Source organism: Manis pentadactyla, chromosome X (genome assembly GCF_030020395.1).
Source record: "Manis pentadactyla isolate mManPen7 chromosome X, mManPen7.hap1, whole genome shotgun sequence".
NCBI classification, from domain to species: Eukaryota; Metazoa; Chordata; class Mammalia; order Pholidota; family Manidae; genus Manis; species Manis pentadactyla.
Window position 1 is genome coordinate 43,385,719 of NC_080038.1, and position 23,988 is coordinate 43,409,706.

The 23,988-nt window shown below is 44.8% G+C and overlaps 1 protein-coding gene across 1 annotated transcript; it reads right to left on the reverse strand.

Annotated features, from left to right (window-relative positions):
- Window positions 1-4,091: 4,091 nt before the first annotated feature.
- GPKOW (G-patch domain and KOW motifs) lies at window positions 4,092-16,869 on the reverse strand. The gene is made up of 11 exons (XM_036917130.2): window positions 16,659-16,869; window positions 15,834-15,988; window positions 15,605-15,729; window positions 12,881-12,990; window positions 11,899-12,112; window positions 11,335-11,467; window positions 10,568-10,694; window positions 10,248-10,371; window positions 10,084-10,153; window positions 9,487-9,572; window positions 4,092-9,393 (listed from the first exon to the last, which is right to left on the reverse strand). Exons 1-11 carry the CDS (start codon window positions 16,832-16,834, stop codon window positions 9,259-9,261), a joined length of 1,455 nt encoding a protein of 484 aa, XP_036773025.2. The 5' UTR covers window positions 16,835-16,869; the 3' UTR covers window positions 4,092-9,258.
- Between the last annotated feature and the right edge of the window lie 7,119 nt (window positions 16,870-23,988).

A 23,988-nucleotide genomic window follows, 5' to 3' on the forward strand; every position in this document is an offset into this window, starting at 1 on the left:
GACAGGGTTTCTGCTTCCTGCCCGGCTGCTATGGAGTTAATCTCCGCTGTTGCTGTGGGCGTGGCCTGGCTCGGGCAGCTACTCCAAAATGGTGGAGTCGCGTTGGAGCAGGGGCTGCTGGGAGGCTATTTATCTCCGTAAGGGGCCTCCCTGCTCCCTGCAGCCCAGGGGTTAGGGTGCCCAGAGATCCCGGATTCCCTACCTCTGGATTAAGTGGCCCGCCCTGCCCCTTTAAGACTTCCAAAAAGCACCCGCCAAAACAAAACAACGACCACAAAAAAAAACAAGAAAAAAAATTTTTTTTTTTAATTAAAAAAAAAAAAAAAAAAATTTTTAATTAAAAAAAAAAGGTGGTCGTTCGTTTTTCTTTATTCTCCGGTGCCAGCCTCAGGCCTCTACTCACCGGTCTTTCTGCCCTGTTTCCCTAATATTGGGGTCCCTGTCCCTTTAAGACTTCCAAAATGCGCTCGCCAAAACAAAGCAGCAAAAAAGCAAAAAAAAAAATGGTCGCGCGCTTTTCTTATGTCCTCTGTCGCCCAGCCTCCAGTGCCTGCTCACTGTTCTTGCTGCCCTGTTTTCCCAGTATCGAGGGCCCTGCACTCTGGCCCTGATGGCTGGGGCTGGGTGTTCGGCAGCCCCGGGCTCCGTCTCCCTCCCGCTCTGCCTGCTCTTCTCCCGCCGGGAGCTGGGGGGAGGGGCGCTCGGCTCCCGCGGGGCCGGGGCTTGTATCTTACCCCCTTCGCGAGGCGCTGGGTTCTCTCAGGTGTGGATGTGGTCTGGATATTGTCCTGTGTCCTCTGGTCTTTATTCTAGGAAGGGTTGTCTTTGTTATATTTTCATAGATATATGTTGTTTTGGGAGGAGATTTCCGCTGCTCTACTCACGCCGCCATCTTCCGCCCCCTCCCATTATTTTTTTTTTAATTTTTTTTTTATTTTTATTTATTTTTTTTATTGAAGGGTAGTTGACAACAGCATTGCATTACATTAGTTTCAGGTGTACAACACAGTGATTCAACATTTATATACATGATAATTCTAGGTACCAGGTATCACCATACCAAGTTGTTACAATATTTTGACTATATTCCTTATGCTATACATTACATCCCGGTTACTTATTTATTTTACCATTAGAAGTGTGTTTATATATATATATATATATTTTTTTTTTGTGAGGGCATCTCTCATATTTATTGATCAAATAGTTGTTAACCACAATAAATTTCTGTATAGGGGGGTCAATACTCAATGCACAATCATTAATCCACCCCAAGCCTAATTTTCGTCAGTCTCCAATCTTCTGATGCATAACGAACAAATTCTTACATGGAGTACAAATTCTTACATAGTGAATAAGTTACATGGTGAACAGTGCAAGGGCAGTCATAACAGAAGCTTTCGGTTTTGTTCATGCATTATGAACTATACACAGTCAGTTCAAATATGAATATTCATTTGATTTTTAAACTTGATTTATATGTGGATACCACATTTCTCTATTGTTATTATTTTTAATAAAATGCTGAAGTGGTAGGTAGATACAAGATAAAGGTAGAAAACAGAGTTTAGTGTTGTAAGAGAGCAAATGTAGATGATCAGGTGTGTGCCTGTAGACTATGTGTTAATCCGAGCTAGATGAGGGCAATAAACATCCGTGTATGCCAAAGATTTCTCTCAGAACATGAGGGGGGAGGTTCTAAGCCTCACCTCTGCTGCTCCCCATTTTCTCACCAGATGGCCCCCTGCGACTGTGCCTGTCTTAGGTTGTTCCTCCCTTGAGGAATCTTACCCGTCTCTGGCTAACCAGTCATCTTCCGGACTAACCATCCATTATTAATCAGAGTGCATACTTCTGGAAGAGTAAATGGGGTCTCAAAGATCTGAGCTCGATAAGTCCTATAATGCGTAACTCCTGTGCTTTGTCTAGTGATAAATGCAATGAGTGAGCAAAGCCACACAGAAAAGATGGGTATTCTCTCTGTGCTCTCTCAATCCTCTTTCCCTCCTCCCCTGTGGTTTAGCACTACAAAAAAATGCCAAATGGATATATACTTTTATATAAGAAATAATCAAATAAATCTTTGTTTTTAAATGGTCATTTGCAAGAGGCTAAACCTTGGTAGCCTTCAAATATCAAGAGAAGGAAGTTTGCTGAGCATTTTTGTGTCACATTTAAGCCATCTTCCCTTTAATAGGAAGGTATGCAATTAGATTGGAAATTTAGGACATTGTTAAAATTATGTTCTGATGCGATTGACAAGTGTCTTATGGGCCATGTGATGTTTTTTGGTCAAAAGCGTATTATTTTTAGCAGGCAAAAAAGCAAAATTCTTGTCTCCCATTTAGCTAAGTATCTACACATCACAAGATGAGACATTTTGCAAACTTAAGTAACAACCTCAGGGAGTATGATTTGGGTACATCCCAAAGAGACACACTGTCTTGCCTTTATGTCTGCTCAATAGTAAACTCTGAATGGCACAACTTCATTATCTGGGTCTCTTGGTTTAGGGGCCTCAACTTACAAACATTAAAGTGCTAAATCCCAGCAAGAACTTGAGGAGCTGGCAGACTCCCATTCATGTCATTTCAGGTGAATTCAGATAACTGAATATTTAGTCACTGCTTCAGAGCCAGGGAAAGTGAGTTCTCCCTCCAGTCCCAACAACGAGTATCAGGGTATTTTCCCTGGGCCATCAGCAGTGCCTCTGATGGGCATGTGGGGTGCATACAAACAGAGGACTGAGTGTCCAGTGGGCTCTAACCCTTGAGAAATAAGCAGAGTGAGCTGGAGTAGTGACAGACAGTCCCTACTAGACCGGAGGTCACAGGCTTGGCTGCACATCGAGTCCCCTGGGGAGCTTCAGCCATTGGTGCCTGGCTCTCCTTCAAGAGTTCTGATTCCATTGGTCTAGGGAGTTTTTTAGGCACAAGAGGTGATTCTAAGATGGAGCCAAGGTTGAGAACCACTCCTAAAGTCCTAAGTTCCATCAAGAACCACACGTTTCAGGCATGTTTGTTTGGAAATATCCTGTTTTGCTAGCGAACAGTAGACTTTAGTCTTCTAAAATTTAAAGAACTTATTTGATCCAACCTTTATGATGGTCTCATTTATGCCTGACAACTGTGTGCCTTGCACTTGGGCTTGTGCACTAGTGTTTTTCACACTTAAAAAGTAAACAGAATAAAAAATATCAGGGCATCATGTATAATAAGATAATTATTTTGTAAAATGTTGGTTTGTGTGTGTAAGGTTGTACTGGGTCCAGATGTAAAATATAAAATGTTTATCTTAATGAAGCTTATGGTCAAAAGAATTACGTAAAATTCTGCCCTTTAATGTTAATACTGACCCCAGATGTGGGATGCACCTCTTGTGTTTGGAATGAGGAATCTGGATCTCTGAAAGCTTTCACACCTTTCTCTGGGTCACCCAGATACACCAACTAGTGACTCAGAGTTCAAGTCCATGTCTGTGTGTCCGAGCTCCCTGTTACACAGGATGCCTTCCTATCACCCAACACACAGGCTCACACCAATGTCATTGGCATATCTTCAAGTCTCCTCTCACCTTGAAACCCAAAATGAGTAAAGAAGATGTGGACTATGTCTCCGCCATAAAAATTAAAGACACATTGCTATTTGTGACAACATGAATGGACCTAGAGGGTATTATGTTAAGGGAAATAAGTCAGACAGAGAAAGATAAATACCATGACTTCACTTATATATGGGACCTAAAAAGAATAAAATAAATGAACAAGCAAACAAAATAGAAATGGACTCACAAACAGAAAACAAACTGGTGCTTGCCATGGGGTGGAGGAGATGGGTGAAATAGAATGGGAAAAAGAGGTACAAACTTCCAATTATAAAATAAGTAGTCATGGGGATGAAAAGCACAACATGGGTAATGTAGTCGATAATTTTATAATAGCTATGTATGGTGGCAGATGGTAACTACACTTATTGTGGTAAGCATTTCATATGCATGTGGTTGTCAAATCACTGCTGTACACCCGAAACCAATATGGTATTGTACATCAACTATACTTCACCAAAAAAAAAATACATCAAAAGGATCATCCATCATGACCAAGTGGGATTTATTTCAGGGATGCAAGAATGGTACAGTATTCATAAATTAATCAACATGATACATCATATTAACAAAAAGAAAGATAAAAACCATATGATCATCTCAATAGATGCTTGAAAAGGCATTTGACAAAATTCAACATCCATTCATGATAAAAACTCTCAACAAAATGGGCATAAAGGTTAAGTACCTCAATGTAGTAAGGGCCATATATGATAAGCCACAGCTAACACCATACCCAATGGCATACTCAAAAGCTGAAAGCCTTTCCTCTAAGATCAGGAACAAGGCAAGAATGACCACTCACCACTTTTATTCAACATAGCACTGTAAGTCCTAGCCACAGCAGTCAGACAAGATGAAGAGATAAAAGGCATCCAGATTGGTAAGGAAGAATGAAAACTTTCACTATTTGCAGATGACATGATACTATATATAGAAAACCCTAAAGACTCCACCAAAAAACTATTAGAACTAATAACTGGATTCAGCAAAACTGCAGGATACAAAATACATAGAAATCTGTTATATTCCTCTATATACTAACAATGAGCTAGGAGAAAGAGAAATCAGGGAAACAACTCCATTTACAACTACATCAAAGAGATTAAAATACCTAGGAATAAACTAACCAAGGAGTGAAAGACCTGTATTCTGAAAACTATTAAAGCACTGATGAGAGAAATAAAAGATACAAATAAGTGGAAATCTATCCCATACTCATGGATAGAAAGAATTAATATTGTCAAAATGGCCATCCTGCCCAAAGCAATTTAAAGATTCAGTGCAAACCCTTTCAAAATACCAACAGCATTTTTCAATGAACTAGAGCAAATAATCCTAAAAATTCATATGGACCCACACAAGACCCCAAATAGCCAAAGCCATCCTGAGAAAGAAAAACAAAGCTGGGAGTATCATACTCCCTGACTTCAAGCTCTACTACAAAGTTACAGTAATCAAAACGGTTTGGCACTGGCACAAGAAAAGACCCACAGATCAATGGAACAGAATAGACAGCCCAGATATAAACCCATGCATATATGGTCAATTAATATACATAAAGGAGCCATGAATATACAATGGGGAAAAGACAGCCTCTTCAATAACTGGTGTTGGGAAAACTAGACAGCTATATGCAAGAGAATGAAACTGGATCACTGTCTACATATACAAATGAAAACTCAAAATGGATTAAAGACCTAAATTTAAGATACAAAATCATAAAACTTTTAGAAGAAACATGCAAAAATCTCTTGAACATAAGCATGAACAATTTTTTTCTGGACACACCTCCCAAGGCAAGGGAAACAAAATGTGAACAAGTTGGACTACATAAAACTAAAAAAGCTTCTGTACAGCAAGACACCATCAACAGAGGTAGGCAACCATCAAAAGGCAACCTACAGTTTGAGAATATATTTGTAAATGATTTATCTGATAAGAGGTTAACACCCAAAATATATTAAGAACTCATATGCCTCAACACCAGAAAAATAAATAACCTGATTAAAAATGGGGGTAGGACATGAAAATTTTTCCAAAGAAGAAACACAGATGATCAATAGGCATGTGAAAAGATGCTCCACATTGTTAATCCTCAGGGAAATGCAAATCAAAACCACAATGAGATATCACCTTGCACCCATCAGAATGTCCACTATCAAAAGAGAAGAAATAACAAGGTTAGCAAGGATGTGGAGAAATAGGAACCCTTCTACACTGTTCGTGGTAATGTAAATTGGTGTAGCCACTATAGAAAACAGTAATGGAGGTTCCTCAAAAAACTAAAAATAGAAATACCATTTTGACCCTGTAATTCCACTTCTGGGAATTTATTCAAAGAAAACAAAATTCCTGATTCAAAATGATATATGCATCCCTATGTTTATTGCCACATTATTTACAATAGCCCAGATATGGAAGCAACCAAAGTGTCCATCCATAGATGAATGGATAAAGAAGTTGTGGCACATGTACACAATGGAATATTATTCAAACATAAAAAAGAAAGAAATCCTGCCATTTGGGACATGGATGGATCTAGAGGGTATTATGCTAAGTGAAATAAGCCAAGCAGAGAAGACAAACACCGTGTTATGTTTTCACTTACTTCTGGAATCTAACAACAAAACAAAATGGACAAAATGGAAGTAGACACTGAGAAGTGACTGGTAGTTACCATAGGAGAGGGGTTAGTGTGGGTAGGTGGTGAGGGTGAGGAGGATTGAGGCACAAAAATTCCCAGTCATAATAAAAGTTGGTCACGGGGATAGTAGTACACCATGGAGAATACGGCCCATGATTCTGTAACATCTTTTCTATGTTGACAGTAACTGTGCAGTTGGGGTGAAGATTTAATGATGTGGGTAACTGTTGAATCACTGTGTTGTATACTTGAAACTAAACTGTATATCAACTGTACTTCAATTAAAAAAATACAACCCAGCCTGTAATTCTGGAGGCAGTGTGTACAATCACAATTGCTCAGGAACTGGAGCAACTGGGAGTGGTAGCTTGTCCCCCACTGTCCTTCTTAACCCTGCTGTCCAATCTTGAAACCATTTGAGTTCTGGAATTAATTAATTAGGGATGGTAAAATAAGTAAATCAGCCTGTACAAATGTACTTCATGTTGGGGTTACTCTCTTGTAAAGTTTCTAATCATCCCTTACCTTACTGGGCACATGGCCATTGATCTGGCCAACTCATAGTTTTTCTATACCTGCTCATTTGGGCTGTGAACAGCAGTCTGCTTCTGCCTGACGGGATGGCAGCTTTACTTGTATTATCTTGCTCTAGGAGTTTAAGTGTTAAATTCTCCGACACTGTGCCATGCTCTGACAGGAGCTGATCTGAGTGGCCTAGATCTAACTCAAATACCACTTGCTTTACCAATGACTTAGTGATTGAGGATGATTTAAAAATAATTGTGCCTAAAACTGTCTTCCCATATTAACCCAAACATATACGGTCAATTAATATATGATAAAGGAGCTATGGACATACAATGGAGAAATGACAGCCTCTTCAACAGCTGGTGTTGGCAAAACTGGACAGCTACAAGTAAGAGAATGAAACTGGATCACTGTCTAACCCCATACACAAAAGTAAATTAGAAATGGATCAAAGACCTGAATGTAAGTCATGAAACCATAAAACTCTTAGAAAAAAACATAGGCAGAAATCTCTTGGACATAAACATGAGCGACCTCTTCATGAACATATCTCCCTGGGCAAGGGAAACAAAAGCAAAAATGAACAAGTGGGACTATATCATGCTGAAAAGCTTCTTCTGTACAGCAAAGGACACCACCAATAGAACAAAAAGGCATCCTACAGTATGGGAGAATATATGCATAAATTACAGATCCAATAAAGGGTTGACATCCAAAATATATAAAGAGCTCACACACCTCAACAAACAAAAAGCAAATAATCCAATTAAAAAATGGGCAGAGGAGCTGAACAGACAGTTCTCCAAAGAAGAAATTCAGATGGCCAACAAATACATGAAAAGATGCTCCACATTGCTAGTCATCAGAGAAATGCAAATTAAAACCACAATGAGATATCACCTCACACCAGTAAGAATCACCACCAACCAAAAGACAAACAACAACAAATGTTGGTGAGGTTGTGGAGAAAGGGGAACCCTCCTACACTGCTGGTGGGAATGTAAACTAGTTCAACCATTGTGGAAAGCAGTATGGAGGTTCCTCAAAAAGCTCAAAATAGAAATATCATTTGACCCAGGAATTCCACTTCTAGGAATTTACCCTAAGAATGCAGCAGCCCAGTTTGAAAAAGACATATGCACCCCTATGTTTATCGCAGCACTATTTACAATAGCCAAGAAATGGAAGCAACCTAAATGTCCATCAGTAGATGAATGGATAAAGAAGATGTGGTACATATACACAATGGAATATTATTCAGCCATAAGAAGAAAACAAATCCTACCATTTGCAACAATATGGATGGAGCTAGAGGGTATTATGCTCAGTGAAATAAGCCAGGCAGAGAAAGACAAGTACCAAATGATTTCACTCATATGTGGAGTATAAGAACAAAGAAAAAACTGAAGGAACAAAACAGCAGCAGACTCACAGAACCCAAGAATGGACTAACAGTTACCAAAGGGAAAGGGACAGGGGAGGATGGGTGGGAAGGAAGGGATAAGGGGGCAAACAAAGAAGGGGCATTATGATTAGCATGTATAATGTGGGGGGGCACAGGGAGGGCTGTGTAACACAGAGAAGACAAGTAGTGATTCTACAGCATGTTACTACGCGGATGGCAGTGACTGTAATGGGGCATGTGGTGAGGGATTTGGTAATGGGGGGGAGTCTAGTAAACATAATGTTCCTCATGTAATTGTAGATTAGTGATACCAAAATAAAATTTTTTAAAAACTGTCTTCCCTCGCTGATTTTGTCTCTCAGGCCATTAAACAGCAAAAAGTTTGTGTAGTCTTTGACAATAGCCTTGTTGAGAATCCAATTACCTAAAGCAACCAGAGAAATGCTACCTGAGACAGATTTTTACCTGCAAGGAAAACTCTAGGGACTAAAACAGGTGCCCTGAAGTTAACTGGCTTCTTTGGAACGTAGTGCTAACACATCTCATGTGTGCATCGAAGCCTCCCTTCCTCTTGATTCCCATCACTGGCTCAAAATGCCCTCTGGGTATCTGCTCTGAACCAAGGGTAAAAGCAGAGCTACAGCTAGGGTTCTTGTTAGGAAAGTTGTCCAGAGATGTGGCATTCCAGACTCCATAGTGTCTGCTCAGGGAACAGATTTCATAGCTTCTGTAATCCAAGTGAGCCTGTGAGTGGATGGATCCTTTATCTTGTCTGGCAGCCCAAGCAGGGTGGTGGGGCTGAGAAATGGAATGGCTCTCACCTCTAGTCACAGTTCAACACACCATTTATATCTTCATTTTACTAAATATTTGATATGGTTTTTATTATCCAAACTTATGGAAAATACTTGGTTTATTTCTAGCCTCCCTTCCAGTCCATTCACTTTGTTCCTTGGCCATGTCTCAGGGCTGCCCTGCAAGTGGAGGCTGGAACAACCACCTCCCCGTCTTCCTGAAAGTAGGCTTTTCTGTACAGAATGGGTAACAGCTTGGGGGACTCAAGTGGGTCCATGGGTTAGTCTTCGTCTGAGTCACTGGGGCCCATGTACTGGCAGACAGCATCGTAGTGAAGCTCTACCAGCTGATTCTCTTTCCGTAGCTGCACCAGAGCCTGGCTCCGCTCTCTGTCCTGGCCCAGCAAACGGCCCACCTAGAGCAGGGGCAGCTGGAGTCAGCAAGGCCAACACAGACCCTGGGACATTCCCTGCATGCCCCCACCCCCATTCTCAGGTCTGGGACTCACCCTTCCAGCCTGTGGTCCCAGCACTACCATCACCCGGTTGCCCTTGACCTTGGGCACCAGGGTCTCCAGCATGTCTTCCCTCAGGCCTGCAGGCAAGGACAGAGAGTGAGGCCTGCAGCCAGGGCCAGCCTAGCCAGCATTCTGTCAGAAGGGCCTTTGCTGTATTCCCCAGAGCCACTGTGCACGATGCTGACAGATGGGAGGCCCACCACACCCATTTCACAGCTGAGTAAACCTAAGGAGCAGCTCCTAGAAATAACTATAATAGAGGGAGCATTTCTGTTTGATGATGATGGATGGGGGTGGTAAAAGCCAATTATTGCAGGCATGTCACATGCCCTGCCCTGCACAGGGAGCTCAGTACACAATCCCTACAAGGCTCCATTCATAGGAGGGCAGAAGAGGTCATTTCCATACAAATTTTACAGATGGGGAAAGGGGCTCAGACAATCCACAGGAATGCCTAATGTTCTGTTAAAGCATGCTGGGTCTTACAAAAAACCTGAACTCTGCCCAACCTTCCAGCCTCTTGGCCTAAGACAGCCTTCTTGATCAGCCTCCAGGCTGGTAATGACCCAACGGACACCCATGACTCACCTTCCAGGATCTGGTCTTCATCTGTCCGACACACACAGGTATCTGGGCTGAGGACATCTTCAATTGTCATCTGGGGAGAGGGTCAGGGGATGTGAGAATGTTAGAGAATTAAGGGAGCCTAATCCCTGGGGGGATAAAAGGGACTTAGGTTGTGGGGTTCCCACCTTTGTGTTGTAATATTGGCCACCCTTGTGCAACTTGTCCACAAATCTCACGCGCAGGTCCCTGTGCAGCCAGTGCTGACTCCTGGGTGCTGCTTTCTCACTCTTGGGTGCAGGCCCATCTTGTCTGTGGAGAGGGGGCCAACAGCAGGTTAGTCAGACACATGTTCTGCTCACCCCACCTTTGCCAATGCTGAGAAACACCCATAATGCTGTTCCTACTTCCTTCTATGCTCTTGCCTTGTCCTGGAAGCCTTCTTTGACTGCTGGAGCCTCCCCACAGCCCTGCCCTCTTCCCCCATCCCAGATGCCCAGGATCCCACCGGTCCAGAAAGTGTTTCCGCTTCCTCTCTGAGTCTTCCTGCCAGATGTGGGGGTCCCGATCACGGATGGCCTTGCATGATGAAGCTGTTCCATTCTGTTGCCCTGGGGAAGTTTTGCTCACCTGGCCTGTGTGCAGGGGGGTGTGAAGAGAACCAAAAAGGGGCCTTAGTTCTCTCTCTCTTTCTTTCCAGGTCACATCTCAGCCTCAGGTCACCTCCCATCTGCCAACATCTCCCCTCTTACCGTCACACCTTTGCCTAGGCTATTAGAATGCTCTCCCCTTTCTCTCATTTGTCCTGGCCTCCTTCAGGAAACCTTCCTCAACCACTCCAGCCCATGCTGACAGTGCTTATCTAAGTCAACCGTGTAGTGTGGGCCAGGGAGTCCTGGAGAGCTCTGTTGCCAAACTGACCCTCTTACGGACATGCCTACAGTGCCTTCCTCCCCGGTCATGCCTTAGTCCTGGCTGCTCTCACTCCTTAGCGAAAGAGAGGTTCATCACTCCAAAAAGGCAAAGGCTTCCTGAGGGTAGGAATTGGTTTCCACGCCTGTTTCTTCTCCCTCAGAAAGAGGCTAAAGACCCAGGGTTACTATATCAGCCTTTTTTCAATCAAACTGAATAAACCACTTATCTTCATTCTTATCTCTTGACCTCTGACCAGAAGTCACATCTGTCTTCTGCAGATCTAGCCCTCATCCTGAGATAGGCCATACCACCCCCAGAATGCTTCTCCAACTCCCCCAGCTAGTTAAGAGGCTCACTCACCGAAGTATAAGGAGTTCTTGTCAAACTCTTTCTTGGAGACAGACCGCAGGCAGTACTCACTAACAGTCACCATGCGGCTCCCCACAGCCAGACGAACCATGGCTCGAACATTGTCAGGATCAAGGCCTTCCACCTAAAGTGTTGGTAGGAAGAAGTTAGGTAGAGGGTGGGTAGATTTGACCCACACTCCTAGGACCAAGCTGTTCCCCTTTACCTCCAATAGGCCTGACTCTGGTGACTTCCCCAGCTGACTTTGACCCCTGTGGGCGGGGAACAGTCCTGGTCTCTGTCTCCCTCAGCAGACTGTGGGGTATGGACATATTTTAAGCATTTAATCCTTGGGGACTTGTGGCATATGGTGTTCTCTCTCTTTTAGTTGGAAACTGAGGCTCACAAAGGCCCAGCAAGTGGTCCTGAGTTACTGAATGAGGCAGTGAGCCAGGAAGACCCATAAGACAAGGGCTTCTAGACTTTCTACCCCAAACCTAATTCCCTTCCCTCTGACCCGCATAGCAATCCTCCCTGCTGCCTGTTTTGGACTCCAGGCATATCTTGGTTCCTTACCTTCCCATAGAGGCCTCGATGAGGGCCAGAAAGTACCACCACAGCTCTTCCAGGCACCAGTCCTTGAGATTGGTCTTCCTTGTCCTTCTTTTGTTCCTCGTCTGGCCTCGGCAGGTAGTGGGGGCTGGTGGGGGCCAGAGTCTGGACCTCAGTCAGGCTGGCACCCAGCCCTAACCCCTTGGGCCTCAGTGAGTTGACACGGGGCTTCACCACTCTGCAGGGAGCACAGAATATGGGCTTGTTGGGGGATACAACAGTCTTCAGTGCCCCTAACCCCCTGTCCAAATCCCACCCTATCAATATATTCAAGAATATATTTCCTAATCTCATATTAGAACTATATTTGACCTATAGCAATGGCAATTTCATTTGGTTCAACCTAATGACGTGCTGCATATACCATCTTTTATATAGCACCTACAGTGGGATCTGAGGCAGATCCCTTTAACTAAATACCCTGATATTTCTACAGGGGATATCATGCAAATATTCAGCCAAGCAGGAGAAATAGACTGTAAAACGCTTAATGTCAATTCATGACCCATTTGGCTGCTATATGGCTATGAAAAAAAAAGTTTTGTTTTCAGAATTCTTTGGAGTTTACAACTGCGGAGAAGGGTTCGGAAGTCCATGTGATAATAGCAAATGTTTAGTCTATCCTTATTTGGGGCCAGGGCCTACTGTACTTTGTGCGTGTAATTTCACTTAACTCTCACAATAGACCTGGGAAATCAGTACTGTTATTATTCCCATTTTTCAGGTGAGGAAGCTGATGCCCAGAGAGGCAGTCTTTACTTAAATGGGATCACATTATGGAGTTTCAAAGGATAGGTAGGAGGTTGAAACAGCAGTGGATAGGCCTACTGAATTACTTAGGGTGGTAATGTGTCCTGTCCCTGTTTGGATGGTTCTGCATGGGTGGTAACCACGGAGGTCTCCACTACCCCATCTGCTGTCCCCTTGCCCTTTTCCTAGAACTCACTGATTGAAGGTGCAGCCAATGCCCTCGCCAGGTTTCCAGCCCATGCCCCGCAGCATGGCCAGCCCGTAGGCCTCCACAGGGATAGCCTCATAATCGGCCTCCTCTGGCACCTAAGGGTTCAGGGAGAGGAAAGACAGTTAGGCTTGGCTTACAGTAGGCCCTCTGAAGTGTTCTTGCTATCACCCACTGGGTAACCCTTGATGGTTCTTTTCCAGTCAGCTCAAGGGTGAGTTTTGATTTCCTCTTGCCATCCCTCACTTTATTCCTCCACATTCAGTCTTTCAACAAATACTTATAAAGCACCTATTCTGTGCCAGGTATTGTTCTAGGTGCTGGGAATAAAGCAGTGAATAAAACAGACAAAAACTGCCCTTGTGGAGCTTACAATAAATAAAATTCTAGTTCTAGTTATGGAGACACACAATAAATAAAATACATAAAACATGATATGTCAAGCAGTGATAAGTTATATGAAGAAACTAAAGTAGGTTAAGGGGATGCAGAGGGATGGTGAAGGGAGTGGCACTGAGTTGATATTTGAGCAGAGATCAGAAAAGGGAGCCATGAAGACCCAGTAACTCCATTTCTAGGAATTTACCCAAAGAAAACAAAATCTCTGATTAGGAAGATATATGCACCCCCTATGTTTATTGCCACATTATTTATTTATAATAGCCAAGATATGGAAACAACCAAAGTGTCCATCCATAGATGAATGAATAAAGAAGATGTGGTACATATACACAATGAAATATTATTCAGCCATAAAAAAGGAAAGGAATCCTGCCATTTGCAACAGCATGGATGGACCTAGAGGATATTATACTAAGTGAAATAAGCCAGGTAAATAAAGACAAATACTATATGATTTCACTTATTTTTGGAATATATAAACAAAACAAAACAAAATGAACAAAATAGCCATTGACTCATAGATACTGATAAGTGATTGGTGGTTATCATGGGAGAGGGGTTGGGGTGGCTGGGTGGGGAGGGTGAGGGGGATAAAGAGGCACAGAATCTCAATATAACATAAGTTGGTCACAGGGATGGTAGTATAACATGGAGCATATAGCCAATGATTCTATAACATCTTTCTATGTTGACAGATAGTAACTACACTAGTTAGGGTGAGGACTGAGGATTTAATAATGTGCGTAACTGTTGAAGCACTGTGTTGTGTACTTGAAACCAATATAATATTGTATATAAACTATACCTCAAGAAATAAGTTAATTTAAAAAAAGAAAAAAAGAAAAGGGAGCTGTGAGGATATGAGAAGGAAGACTGTTTCAAGCAGAAGACAGTAAGAACAAAGAAAGGCCCTTGGGCAGAACAAGATTCGGTACATGTGAAGAGCATTGTGAAAGTAAACCTGACTGAAACAGACACGGCAGCTGAGAGGTGTGTTAAGAGATTAATTGGGAGAGCTGGGCAGGAGGTACAAGAGGGTGGCAGCCACAAGGAGGACCAGTGAGGAAGTTACTGCAATAGTCCAGATGAGACAAGCTGGTGGCTCAGACCAGAGTGGTGGTAGCAGTGACTGTGAGAAGTATGTCAGATTCTGGATGTACTCTGAAAAGGGAGATGATAGGATTGTGCTGATAGACTGAATAATAAAGAGGGGAGTCAAGGGTGACAGAGGTTTTTAGGATGAGTGAGAGGAAGGATGGTGGGAACTATGGTCAGTCACAATGTGGAAGGCTGCAAGAAGAGGGACATTAGAGAAATGAGGCCAAAGCTGGAACAAGATGGAGAGTGGACTGAAGGCCATTTTTAAAATTTCTGAGATCAAAGACACCGGAGGACATCTGAAGGCTGATGAGAACAGTTCAGTTGAAAGAGAGGGTGGTCTGCGACTGCTGGAGTACTAGGATCCAAAGAAGCATTACAAAAAAACTGTGACTGAAGGGGTGAAAAGTGGGGCCCATGGGTATGAAAGACAGACCTGGTTACTTCTGTAAACACACCTCACCTTTCCTGTTATCACGTGTCATCACTGCCTCCTTAATTCTTTATACTCACTCTAGACACACCATACAGCTATCCTGCTGCCATGCCATTGCTTGGGTTGTTGACGCTGTTAGGAATACTAACTCTTCTTCTCTTCCCTTTCTCACTAAACCCTACCTGTCCTTCCAGGCCTCACCCCCACCACTCAGGTCTGAGTCTCCATCATTTCTAGCCTGACAACTGGTCTCCTGGCTTCCATGTTTGCTTACTAGTCTGTTCTGCTCACAGCAGCCAGAGAGATCCTGTCAAATCACAAGTCTTGTCCCTTCTCTGCTCAGAGCACTCTCGTGGCTCTCATCTCCTTCAGAGTAAAAGCCAAAGTCTTTACCATGGCCCAGAAGATCCTGCCTAGTTTAACATCCCCACTTCTGACCTCATCAACTGCCCTTCCCCTCACTCATTCCACTCCAGCTTCATTGGTCTTCTTGTTGCTATTCAAACATTCTAGGCAGAGTCTACCCTCTGGACCTTTACACATCCTGTTCCCTTTGCTCCCCATCTCATTCAGATAATCCCCAAATCCAAGTACTTTTTCACACTGCGGTATCTGAATTAATTTGTTAGTGCTTGCAAAAAGGGTGGAAGGAGGAAGGGATAGGCAATGGGCCTCTAGCACACACATAGATATTCCCTGCTGTGTGCAGGAAGGCAAGCCTGACAGACAGGGCAAAGAGAGGTTCGGGTAGGAGGAAGGGTTAGGGGCCAGCTCACTGTCTCAGCCTGGGGTTCGCTGTCTGCTCCTTCCCTGTTGGGGGAGCATCCTTTCTTGATCATGGGGATAGCGAGCGTGGGGTTGACACCTGCATTCTCTCTCTCCTCCAAAGACTTCTTGGATTCTAAGGAAGAATGGAAGGGAGCAATGAGGTCCCACTCTATCCTATCCTTTCATTTTCCTCCCCTTCTTCCTTCATTAGGGCAAGGTAAAGGAGGGATCACTCACCCTCACTGAGCTCCTTCACAGCCTGGGACAGCACACCATCCACCAAGGCCTTAGTATCTGTGGATGACCCAGGGGCATGGGTCGGTTTCAGCCTATGATGGACACTCTGGTTCAAAGGTATGATGAGTTCCTTGGGGGCTTCTGAGGGCTTCACACTGATGTGGAAACACAGGGGTGAAGATGGAAGAGTAGTCAGTGGACTCTGGGTCATACCCATTCATTCAGGGAAAACACAGAACTCACTCACTCTCACAGGCATGGACCATGCCCTTCCTTCTGTCTGACTCTCCTATTCTGGCTCTGATGGTGATTTCTTTGGATTCTCCCCTATCCCCAACTCTTAAATGTCTGAGTCTTTAAGGAATCAGTCCTCAGTCCTGGATCCTCTGTTCATCACAAAATCCATTTCCATGGCTTCCACAATGACTCACAAGTCACCATCTTCAGCCAAGGTCCAGGTTCCATACCGGTCTCCTGGATGGTTTGATTCTCTTCTGGAAGTCCCTCCCTTCAACTCTCCTTTCCGAATTAAGCTGACGATGGCTTTCCTCAACCTGAATCTGCCGCTCCATCCCGTTCGCCATCACTCCAAGTCCTAAAGACACACCCTCTCAGGAATACATACTCTCTTCTCAACTCCCACGGCTATCAGGTCAAATTTCTCCACCTCTCCTACAAACTCCAGCCTTCCCACCTCCACGAATTTCCTCAGGCTGTGCTTCAGGCTTTCCAGGCCACTGTCACCAAAACAGTCAACTCACATTCTACCCTCCCGCTAGCACCCACCCCACCGATTTTCAAGGGATTAAAGACCCAGCGCTTCACCTCTGCAGCTCCCTTCCTTCCACGGTCTTCAAGAAATATTTCTCCTCAGGAGCCGCACCAGCACCATCCCCCGGGTCGGCCAGCCGTCTCAGGGCGGACGTGCGACTGAAGCTGAAGGAAATCGGGGCAGTGTTGACTCCTGCCTGCCGCAAAACACCGTCACCGGCGTCTGCCATCTTGCTCCTTTTCAGAGGTCGGCGCGCTGCTTGCTGGGAAATTTAGTTTGCCCCGGCTTGCTGGAGGCAGAATGTCGAGCACTAGAACTACCTTTCCCGTAAAACACTGCGGCATGGGCCGACGAAGGAGGCTAAAGGACCGTAGGAAGTAATTGTCGCTCTTTTTAGTTGAAGGAGTGCGTCGGCCCAAGCATACAGGGAAATGTAGTTCTTCAGCGAGGTAGGCGTGGTAGAAGGTGAAATCATTCTTACCACGTAGTCATTTCTTTCGGTAGGCGTTTGACAAGTATTTATTAATTGCCTCCTGTGTGCGTGTTACTGTGCCGTACTGAGATGTGAAGAGTTAGGTAAAATAAATCATTGAGATTTAATACTCCACAAGTTCGGGAATCAAGTATTAATGAAATAGATCTCTTACTCCCTAGAGCTCATAATCCATTGGAGAGCAATGACACTTAAGCGGATTATTTTTTAAATTAAAGTATCATTGATATACAATCTTATAATGGTTTCACATAAACAACACAGTGGTTTCCACGTTCACCCATATTATCAAGTTCTCACCCTCTCCATTGTGGTCACTGTCTATCAACGTGGTAAGATGTTATAGTCATTGTCTTTTCCGTGCTGTACTGCCTTCCCCGTCACCTACTTATATTGTGATTGTGAATTATAGTTCCCCTTAATACCCTTCTTCCTCCCCAGCCCTTCCCCTTCAGTAATGACTGGTCCCTTCTTGGAGTCTGTGAATCTTTTCTTAAGCAGATATTTTTAAAAAATAGTTCCTACCAATAAATGTGAGAGATAGGTCCTAAAACTTCAAAAGATTATTGAGACAGACTCCTCTTGTTTAGGACCTCAAGAGTTTGTAAAGTAGAAGACTGATACTTACATAGTCAACAAGCAGGAGTACAACAAATCTGCTAAAAATTCATCCCAAGGAAATCATCAAAGATGTGCGAAAAGATTTTTATATGAGATTCATCATAGTATAATTTATTGTAGCAAAACCTTGGAAGACCACTTCAAAAGAAGGGAATGGAGTAAATGAATAATAGCACATACCTTGGATGGAACGAATATACTAGAATCTTCTAATGTGAAGCTATAAATATAATTAAGTGAAATGGGAACACAGTCACAATGTTTGTAAAGTAGATTAATAAGGGAGGTTAGAGGATGGTCTTGAAAACAGGAAGCCCAATATTGCATCAATCTTGTGGCCAATGCTTCCAGGTTTAGAAACTGGGCATCCTGGAATGGGCCCTTAACCTGAAGTGCAAAGCCACTGCAGTTTTCAATATACAACAAAAATGTATACATTTTTATTTTGAAATAATTTTAGAGTTAAATGTTATAAAACTAGTACAGAGTTCCTCTATTTTCTTTACCTAGATCTTCCTAAACATTTTACATACCAATAGTATAATTATCAAAATCAGGAAATTAACATTGGTGCAATTCTACAAACTATACTCCATGTTGTGTCGCAGGGTTCAATCTAGGATCACACACTGCGTATAATTGCAATGCCTCCTTAGTCTTCTCCAGTCTGTGACAGTTCCCGGTCTTTCCTTGTCTTTCAAGACCTTAACACTTTTGAAAAGTTCAGTTCAGTTATTTTGTAGAATGGCCCTCTATTTTGGCTCCTCTGATGATGTCTCACAAGGAGACTGAAGTTATGGATCTTTAGTAAGAATGCCACAGAGACTATATGCCCCTCTCCTCACATCGTATCAGGAAGTTCATGATTCTTATTATAAAGATGTGAACATGGCTTGGGAGGAAAACTGTCCACTACCTGACAACTGCAAGACAATTTTCATGCAAGGTACACCTGGTTACTGGCCAAACAACAAGAGCAAAGGCAGTCCTCCAGGAAAAAAAAAAAAGTAACCTGTGAAAACCACATTGTAAAAGAAAACACAACTTCCAACCCTGGAAGCATATCCATCATGCTATTCAGGATTTTCTTTTGCTCTCAAGAACACCTCTGAGATGTAGGATCCCAATGATGTAAATGCTGTAAGGGTGAACCTCCTTTAGGGAACCCAACCTCTTTTTATGCTAAGAAATTATGGTCTTTCCTAACACACATTTTTGACAATACTTTCCACAACAAAATAACAATGTCTGCTATTGCTACTTCTATTCAATATTGTACTTGAAGTTCTAGCAAAGGAAATTAGGGAAGAAAAAAAATAAAAGGCACCAAGATTAAAGGGGAAGAGGTAAAACCATCTATATTTGCAGATGACATTATATAGAAAATCCTAATAAATCCACTAAAAAGCTATTAGAACTCATGAACAAGTTTGGTAAGATTACAGAGGATCAATATAAAGAATCAATTTTATTTCTATAGATAAATAAAAATGAAAGAATATAATTCCATTTACAATAGCCTCAAAAAAATAAAATGCTTAGGAATAAATTTAACAAAATAAGTGTAAAAATTGTACTCACAAAAGTACAAAACATTGTTGAAAGAAAATAAAGGTAACCTAAATAAATGGAGAGATATCCAATATTAACTCAGGGCTTGGGCTGGATTCTCAGCTCCGATCCTTCGCCACCACCCTTTCCCACTGAATCCACGCCCCCAATTTCATTAAGGGGGTCTCCAGCGTCTTGGACTGTTCAAGCTCCCCAAAAGTACACAAAAAGTTTTTCAAACCTTACTGTATCTGTCATGCTAGGAATCCGCATGGAAGGCAAGGTAGCCTAGGGACACCTGACTATGCACGACATTATTTGTCCTGCCAGTCTAACAAGCTAACCGCTGGGATATGGAATAGACTAAGAAAGCTGTTAGTGACTCTAGGTATAAACTACGTAGGCCCGGCCACTTAAATTAACATTCAAGTCTCGCCAATTTGACCTTACATCCAGGTTTCTTTCACCATTTAATTACCTTGATAGTACACCCTCAAGTAGTCGTCCAGACTCCGCCTACACCAATCAACGACCACAACCTGCATTCTTATCTATTACTGCTGGAATAAAACACCAAGCCCTCCTACCTACCTCTAACAACACGCAGAACCCGCCCCTCCAGTAACACCCTGAGGCCCACCAGGGAAGCCCACCCGGGATTCAGCTCCTGAACATTCCAGACCCGCCCTCTAATTAGCTTAGAAACCTCCAGTCAGTCCTCACAATTTCGAGCCCTGCCCCCTAGTACGTTTGTAGGCTCCAGCCGCCAGACTGGCACTCCAGGCCCGCCCCTTAGTCAAGTGCCCGCCCCGGCGCTCTGCAGGCCCCGCCTCCTCAGAAACGCCTTTCGAAGCCCCGCCGACAGGGATGCCGACCCAGTCCGGCACCCACAACTCATCTGGCAACATTCACCTATTGCAAAGACCCGCCGGGTGTGTCATCTCCTTATAAGAAAATTCTAGGATACCCCACGGCCCCGCCCACTCGATTCTCCCTCCGAGCCCCGCCCTCCCGGGCCACGACCATTGGGGGAGAAACCAACAATTACCCAGGTCTGGTGTTCCGCCCCGCGGCGCACGTGCAGATAGGGGACCTCGAGCCCAGCCCGGTGGCCGGGCCCCTGCCCCCGGTCGCCGCCGCCGCCGCCGCCGCCGCCGCTTGGGCTCCAGGGCTGCTTTGTTTGCCACCTGTCGGAAGGAAAAGCTGAGGAGCAGACAGGCGGAGCGAGGGGTGGCAGGGACGCGCCCACTCCCTCCCCGCCTCCCCGTACCTCCTCTGCTCCCCCTGGGGTCTGTGGCGCCCCCCGCGCGCGGCTCCATGACCCGTGGTCTGCAGGGTGGACGCACGGCCACCAGCGACGTGTTTGGAGCTCCGGGTGCGCTCACCTGGCGGCCTGCCCGGGCCTCAACGCGGCTGAGGCCGGCCGGTCCCGTGCCCAGCGTCCCGACCCGCGCGGTGACCTACCTGGAGGCTGGCAAGCAGGCCTGGCTGTGGGAGCCAGCGCGAGCGCTTGGCCTCGCTCTGTCTCAGGCACCTCTCTGTTCTCCCAGGACGCTGAGCTGGGCTCTTCTGTTCACCCGGGGGATGTTATTTCAGGTGTGAAGAAAGGGAAGTCGAGGCCCAGAGAAGTGAAGGGCCCCACCTGAGCTCTGTCATCTAAGAACCGGGCATGCACAACCGGAGCCCAGGTTTCATCAGGGAACTCTGCCGCTTCCAACAGAACTTTGCACATGGTAGGCGCTCAGTAAATGTGCAGTGAGTGTTCGCCTAAGCCGGTCCCTGCTGGGGAACTGAAAGAATCCGGTGAGCTGGGGAGGGGCAGCCTTTGGAGCCTTGAGGGCCATGACAGGGTTTGGGGCCCTGAGCCTGATAGGGTTGGGGGACTCAGAAGGCAGGGAAGGGCAGGTCCCCTTGAGAGTGGAAGGGGGGGGTCCTGGACTTGAAGAGGCTTTGAAGATACCTGGATGGGTGGGGGTGCCAGACAATGAAAGAGGAGAAAGGAGGCCTGTGGTAGGTTTGAAAAGAGCGGTGGGAGTTGGGGGTGGGATCTAAGGGCACAGACCCCAGTGGAGGAGGGCTTGGGCACAGTGTTGCTGTAGTGGAAGGACGAATGGGGAGCAGTGAGAGACAGCCTGGGACCACCACTCTGTAGAGGAAGAAGCTGAGGGCAGGAGGCCTCAGACAACTTCCCAGGACCCCACAGCACCCCCCCCCCCCAACAACGACCTAGGTCTCAGGCAGCTTACCCCAACACTCAGTTGGTCTCTGACTGTTTCACTATGGGCCCTGTTACACTCTGGCCTGTGCCCTGACGCCCATTCTGGCTGGCTGCGCAACCTCTCTCACCCACCTTTCAGGGTCCCAGTGTTGTCATAGGTGAAAGGGGCTGAATGGTACCTGCTCTCATTCCTCCTGCCATCCTCTGCCTCTCCCCACTCTGACCTGACCTTGTCTGATGGGGGACAGGCTTGACCTCCTTTACTGCCTCGTCCTCCTTCACTGCCTTGCCTTGTTGAGACTTCAAGCACTGAAGATGGAGAGGGCAGCTGCCAGTCTGGGCCTAGGGGCTTCAGGATCCCATGGATGGGGCAGAGGGGTGCTTGCAGACTGGGAAACAGAAGCTTGAGGCTTGTAGGTCTGTGCATGGGAGGGTCTTGAAGATTAAGGCAGTGTTGAAAGGATGAGTGGTGGATGGTGAGGGAAGGCTTCCAAGCATCTGGCAGCTGGGAGGCCTTGGAAATGGAGCAGGGAGTTTGCCAACTGCTTGAGGGCTTGAAGGTCTGGAGATGAGAAAAAGTCTTCAGACTGCGAGAGCAGCTCATTCTTGTGGGCATTTGTGAATAAAGGGGTGTCCAAGGATTGCTTCAGAGATCATTGTAGAGGGTAGAAGCCCTAGACTGTGGGTGGAGGTTCACTGGAGCTGTCGTGCTGCAAATCTGGGGACAGGGCCACCAATTGCGGTTGAGGGAGTGGTGGTGAGATCACTCAAGTTGCTGGCAGGCTTAGGGGTTCCAGACAGAAAGCAGACCCTAGCTGCAGAAGGTAGAACTTTAGCTGCTTCTTCCTCTGAAGCCTCAGTGTACCCCTCCAGTAAGTGGGAATAATGAGGGTGTGCATGTTAAAATTTCCAAGGGATTAGGAATAAAACTTCCAAACCATCTGCATTGTGCCTAGCCAAACTGTTTGGTAGGCTTATTGCAATCAATTAGTGATTACAATCAGGCTGGACAAGGTGAAACCCTCTGTAACATCTCTGACACCAAATGCCATGATATACTTTTTTCCCTACATATATGTATAACATTAACACTATTATATACAGCAGTAATAATAGTATAACTTCGTTCGGGTACCTAAACCCAATTTCAATGTGTGTAAGTATGTGGGAGGGGGTCTTCCACATATGCTTACACCAAGCAATTCTCAAACACCATCAGGGCATTGGAGAACTCAACTCAATTCTGATGCTATCTGCCCTGAGGCAGCACTGGATTCCCAGGTTAAGGGCTCTGTCCTACAAGACTGCCCTCCACTCCCCACTGCAGACGGCAGTGGCAAGCCCCAGGCAGTTACCTGTGCTTCTGACCTGCCGGCTACAGATTGGAGGTCCCCACAACCTGCCCCTTAGGTTTGATTGATTTGCTAGAGCAGCTCACAGAACTCAGGAAGACATTGACGTTTACCAGTTTAATAAAGGATACCATAAAGGATACAGGTTAGCAGCTAGGTGAAGAGAGACATAGGGCAAGGTCCCAAATAAAGGAGCTTCTATCCTCGTGGAGCTTGGGACCTGGCTTGGTGGCACGTGGAGGTGTTCTGGTTCCCCAAGCATAGAAGCTTTCTCTGACCAAGAAGCAGGATCCTACCGAGCAGCCAGGCAGTTAGAGCAGGTGCGAGAGAGCTCTTCTCCTGGGTTCTGTGAGGGCTTCATTGCATAGTCATGATTGACTAAATTGTTGGCCATTGGCTGATTCAGCCTCCAGCCTCCGCCACTGGGTGGGGGTCCAAAAGTCTTTCATTAACATGACAAAACACCTGTTTCACCTTTAAGATCCTGCAGTGTTTCCAGGAACTGTGTTCTAAGACCAATATACCTGGGAAATATGTATTTCTTATAACTCATTATAGCACACCCTCTATTAGTCCTGCTCCATTGTGGGTTTAAACCAATGCCTCTCTTAACCTTGTCAATTCACGAATATAAGGCTATTGCCCCTTTTAGCCTCACCTCATTCATGAATTTAAGTCTATCCCCTTCATAGCTCCACCGAATTCTTATTAATCAAACCTTTCTTTTAGCAGATTGGGGTTTAATTAAAATACAATTTGGTAGATTTTGAACTGTGTTTACACCTGTGAGACTATGGCTACAATCAAGATAGTGAACATAATCCTCACTGCCAAAAGTTTTCTCCTTCCCCTGTGGAATCCTCTTTCGTGCCTCCTGTCCCCGACTCCAGCCCTTGATCTGCTTTCTGTCACTATATTCGCATTTTACTAGATATTTTTAAATAAGTGGGCTTAAAGAAACCCAAACTGTGGGATGGGTTTATATCAGGGCTCTCTATGGGGGAGAGTATGTCTGGCTTCTTTTGCTTAGAATAATTATTTTGAGATTTCTCAGAAGTTCAGAAATAACAGAAGTAAAAACAATGTATCACTGAAGTAGTTAATTAGTAAAAGGTTATTGTGCACACATCCAAAAGACAGTTTGCAAA

Excerpts from the sequence above, each read along its gene's own strand:
- GPKOW (XM_036917130.2), bottom strand. The coding sequence starts at position 16,834 with ATGGCAGACGCCGGTGACGGTGTTTTGCGGCAGGCAGGAGTCAACACT. Across the intron at positions 15,730-15,833 it reads TGTGAAGGAGCTCAGTGAGG|AATCCAAGAAGTCTTTGGAG; the intron begins GTGAGTGATCCC and ends ATTCTTCCTTAG. Across the intron at positions 12,991-15,604 it reads GCGAACCCCAGGCTGAGACA|GTGCCAGAGGAGGCCGATTA; the intron begins GTGAGCTGGCCC and ends CTGAACCCTTAG.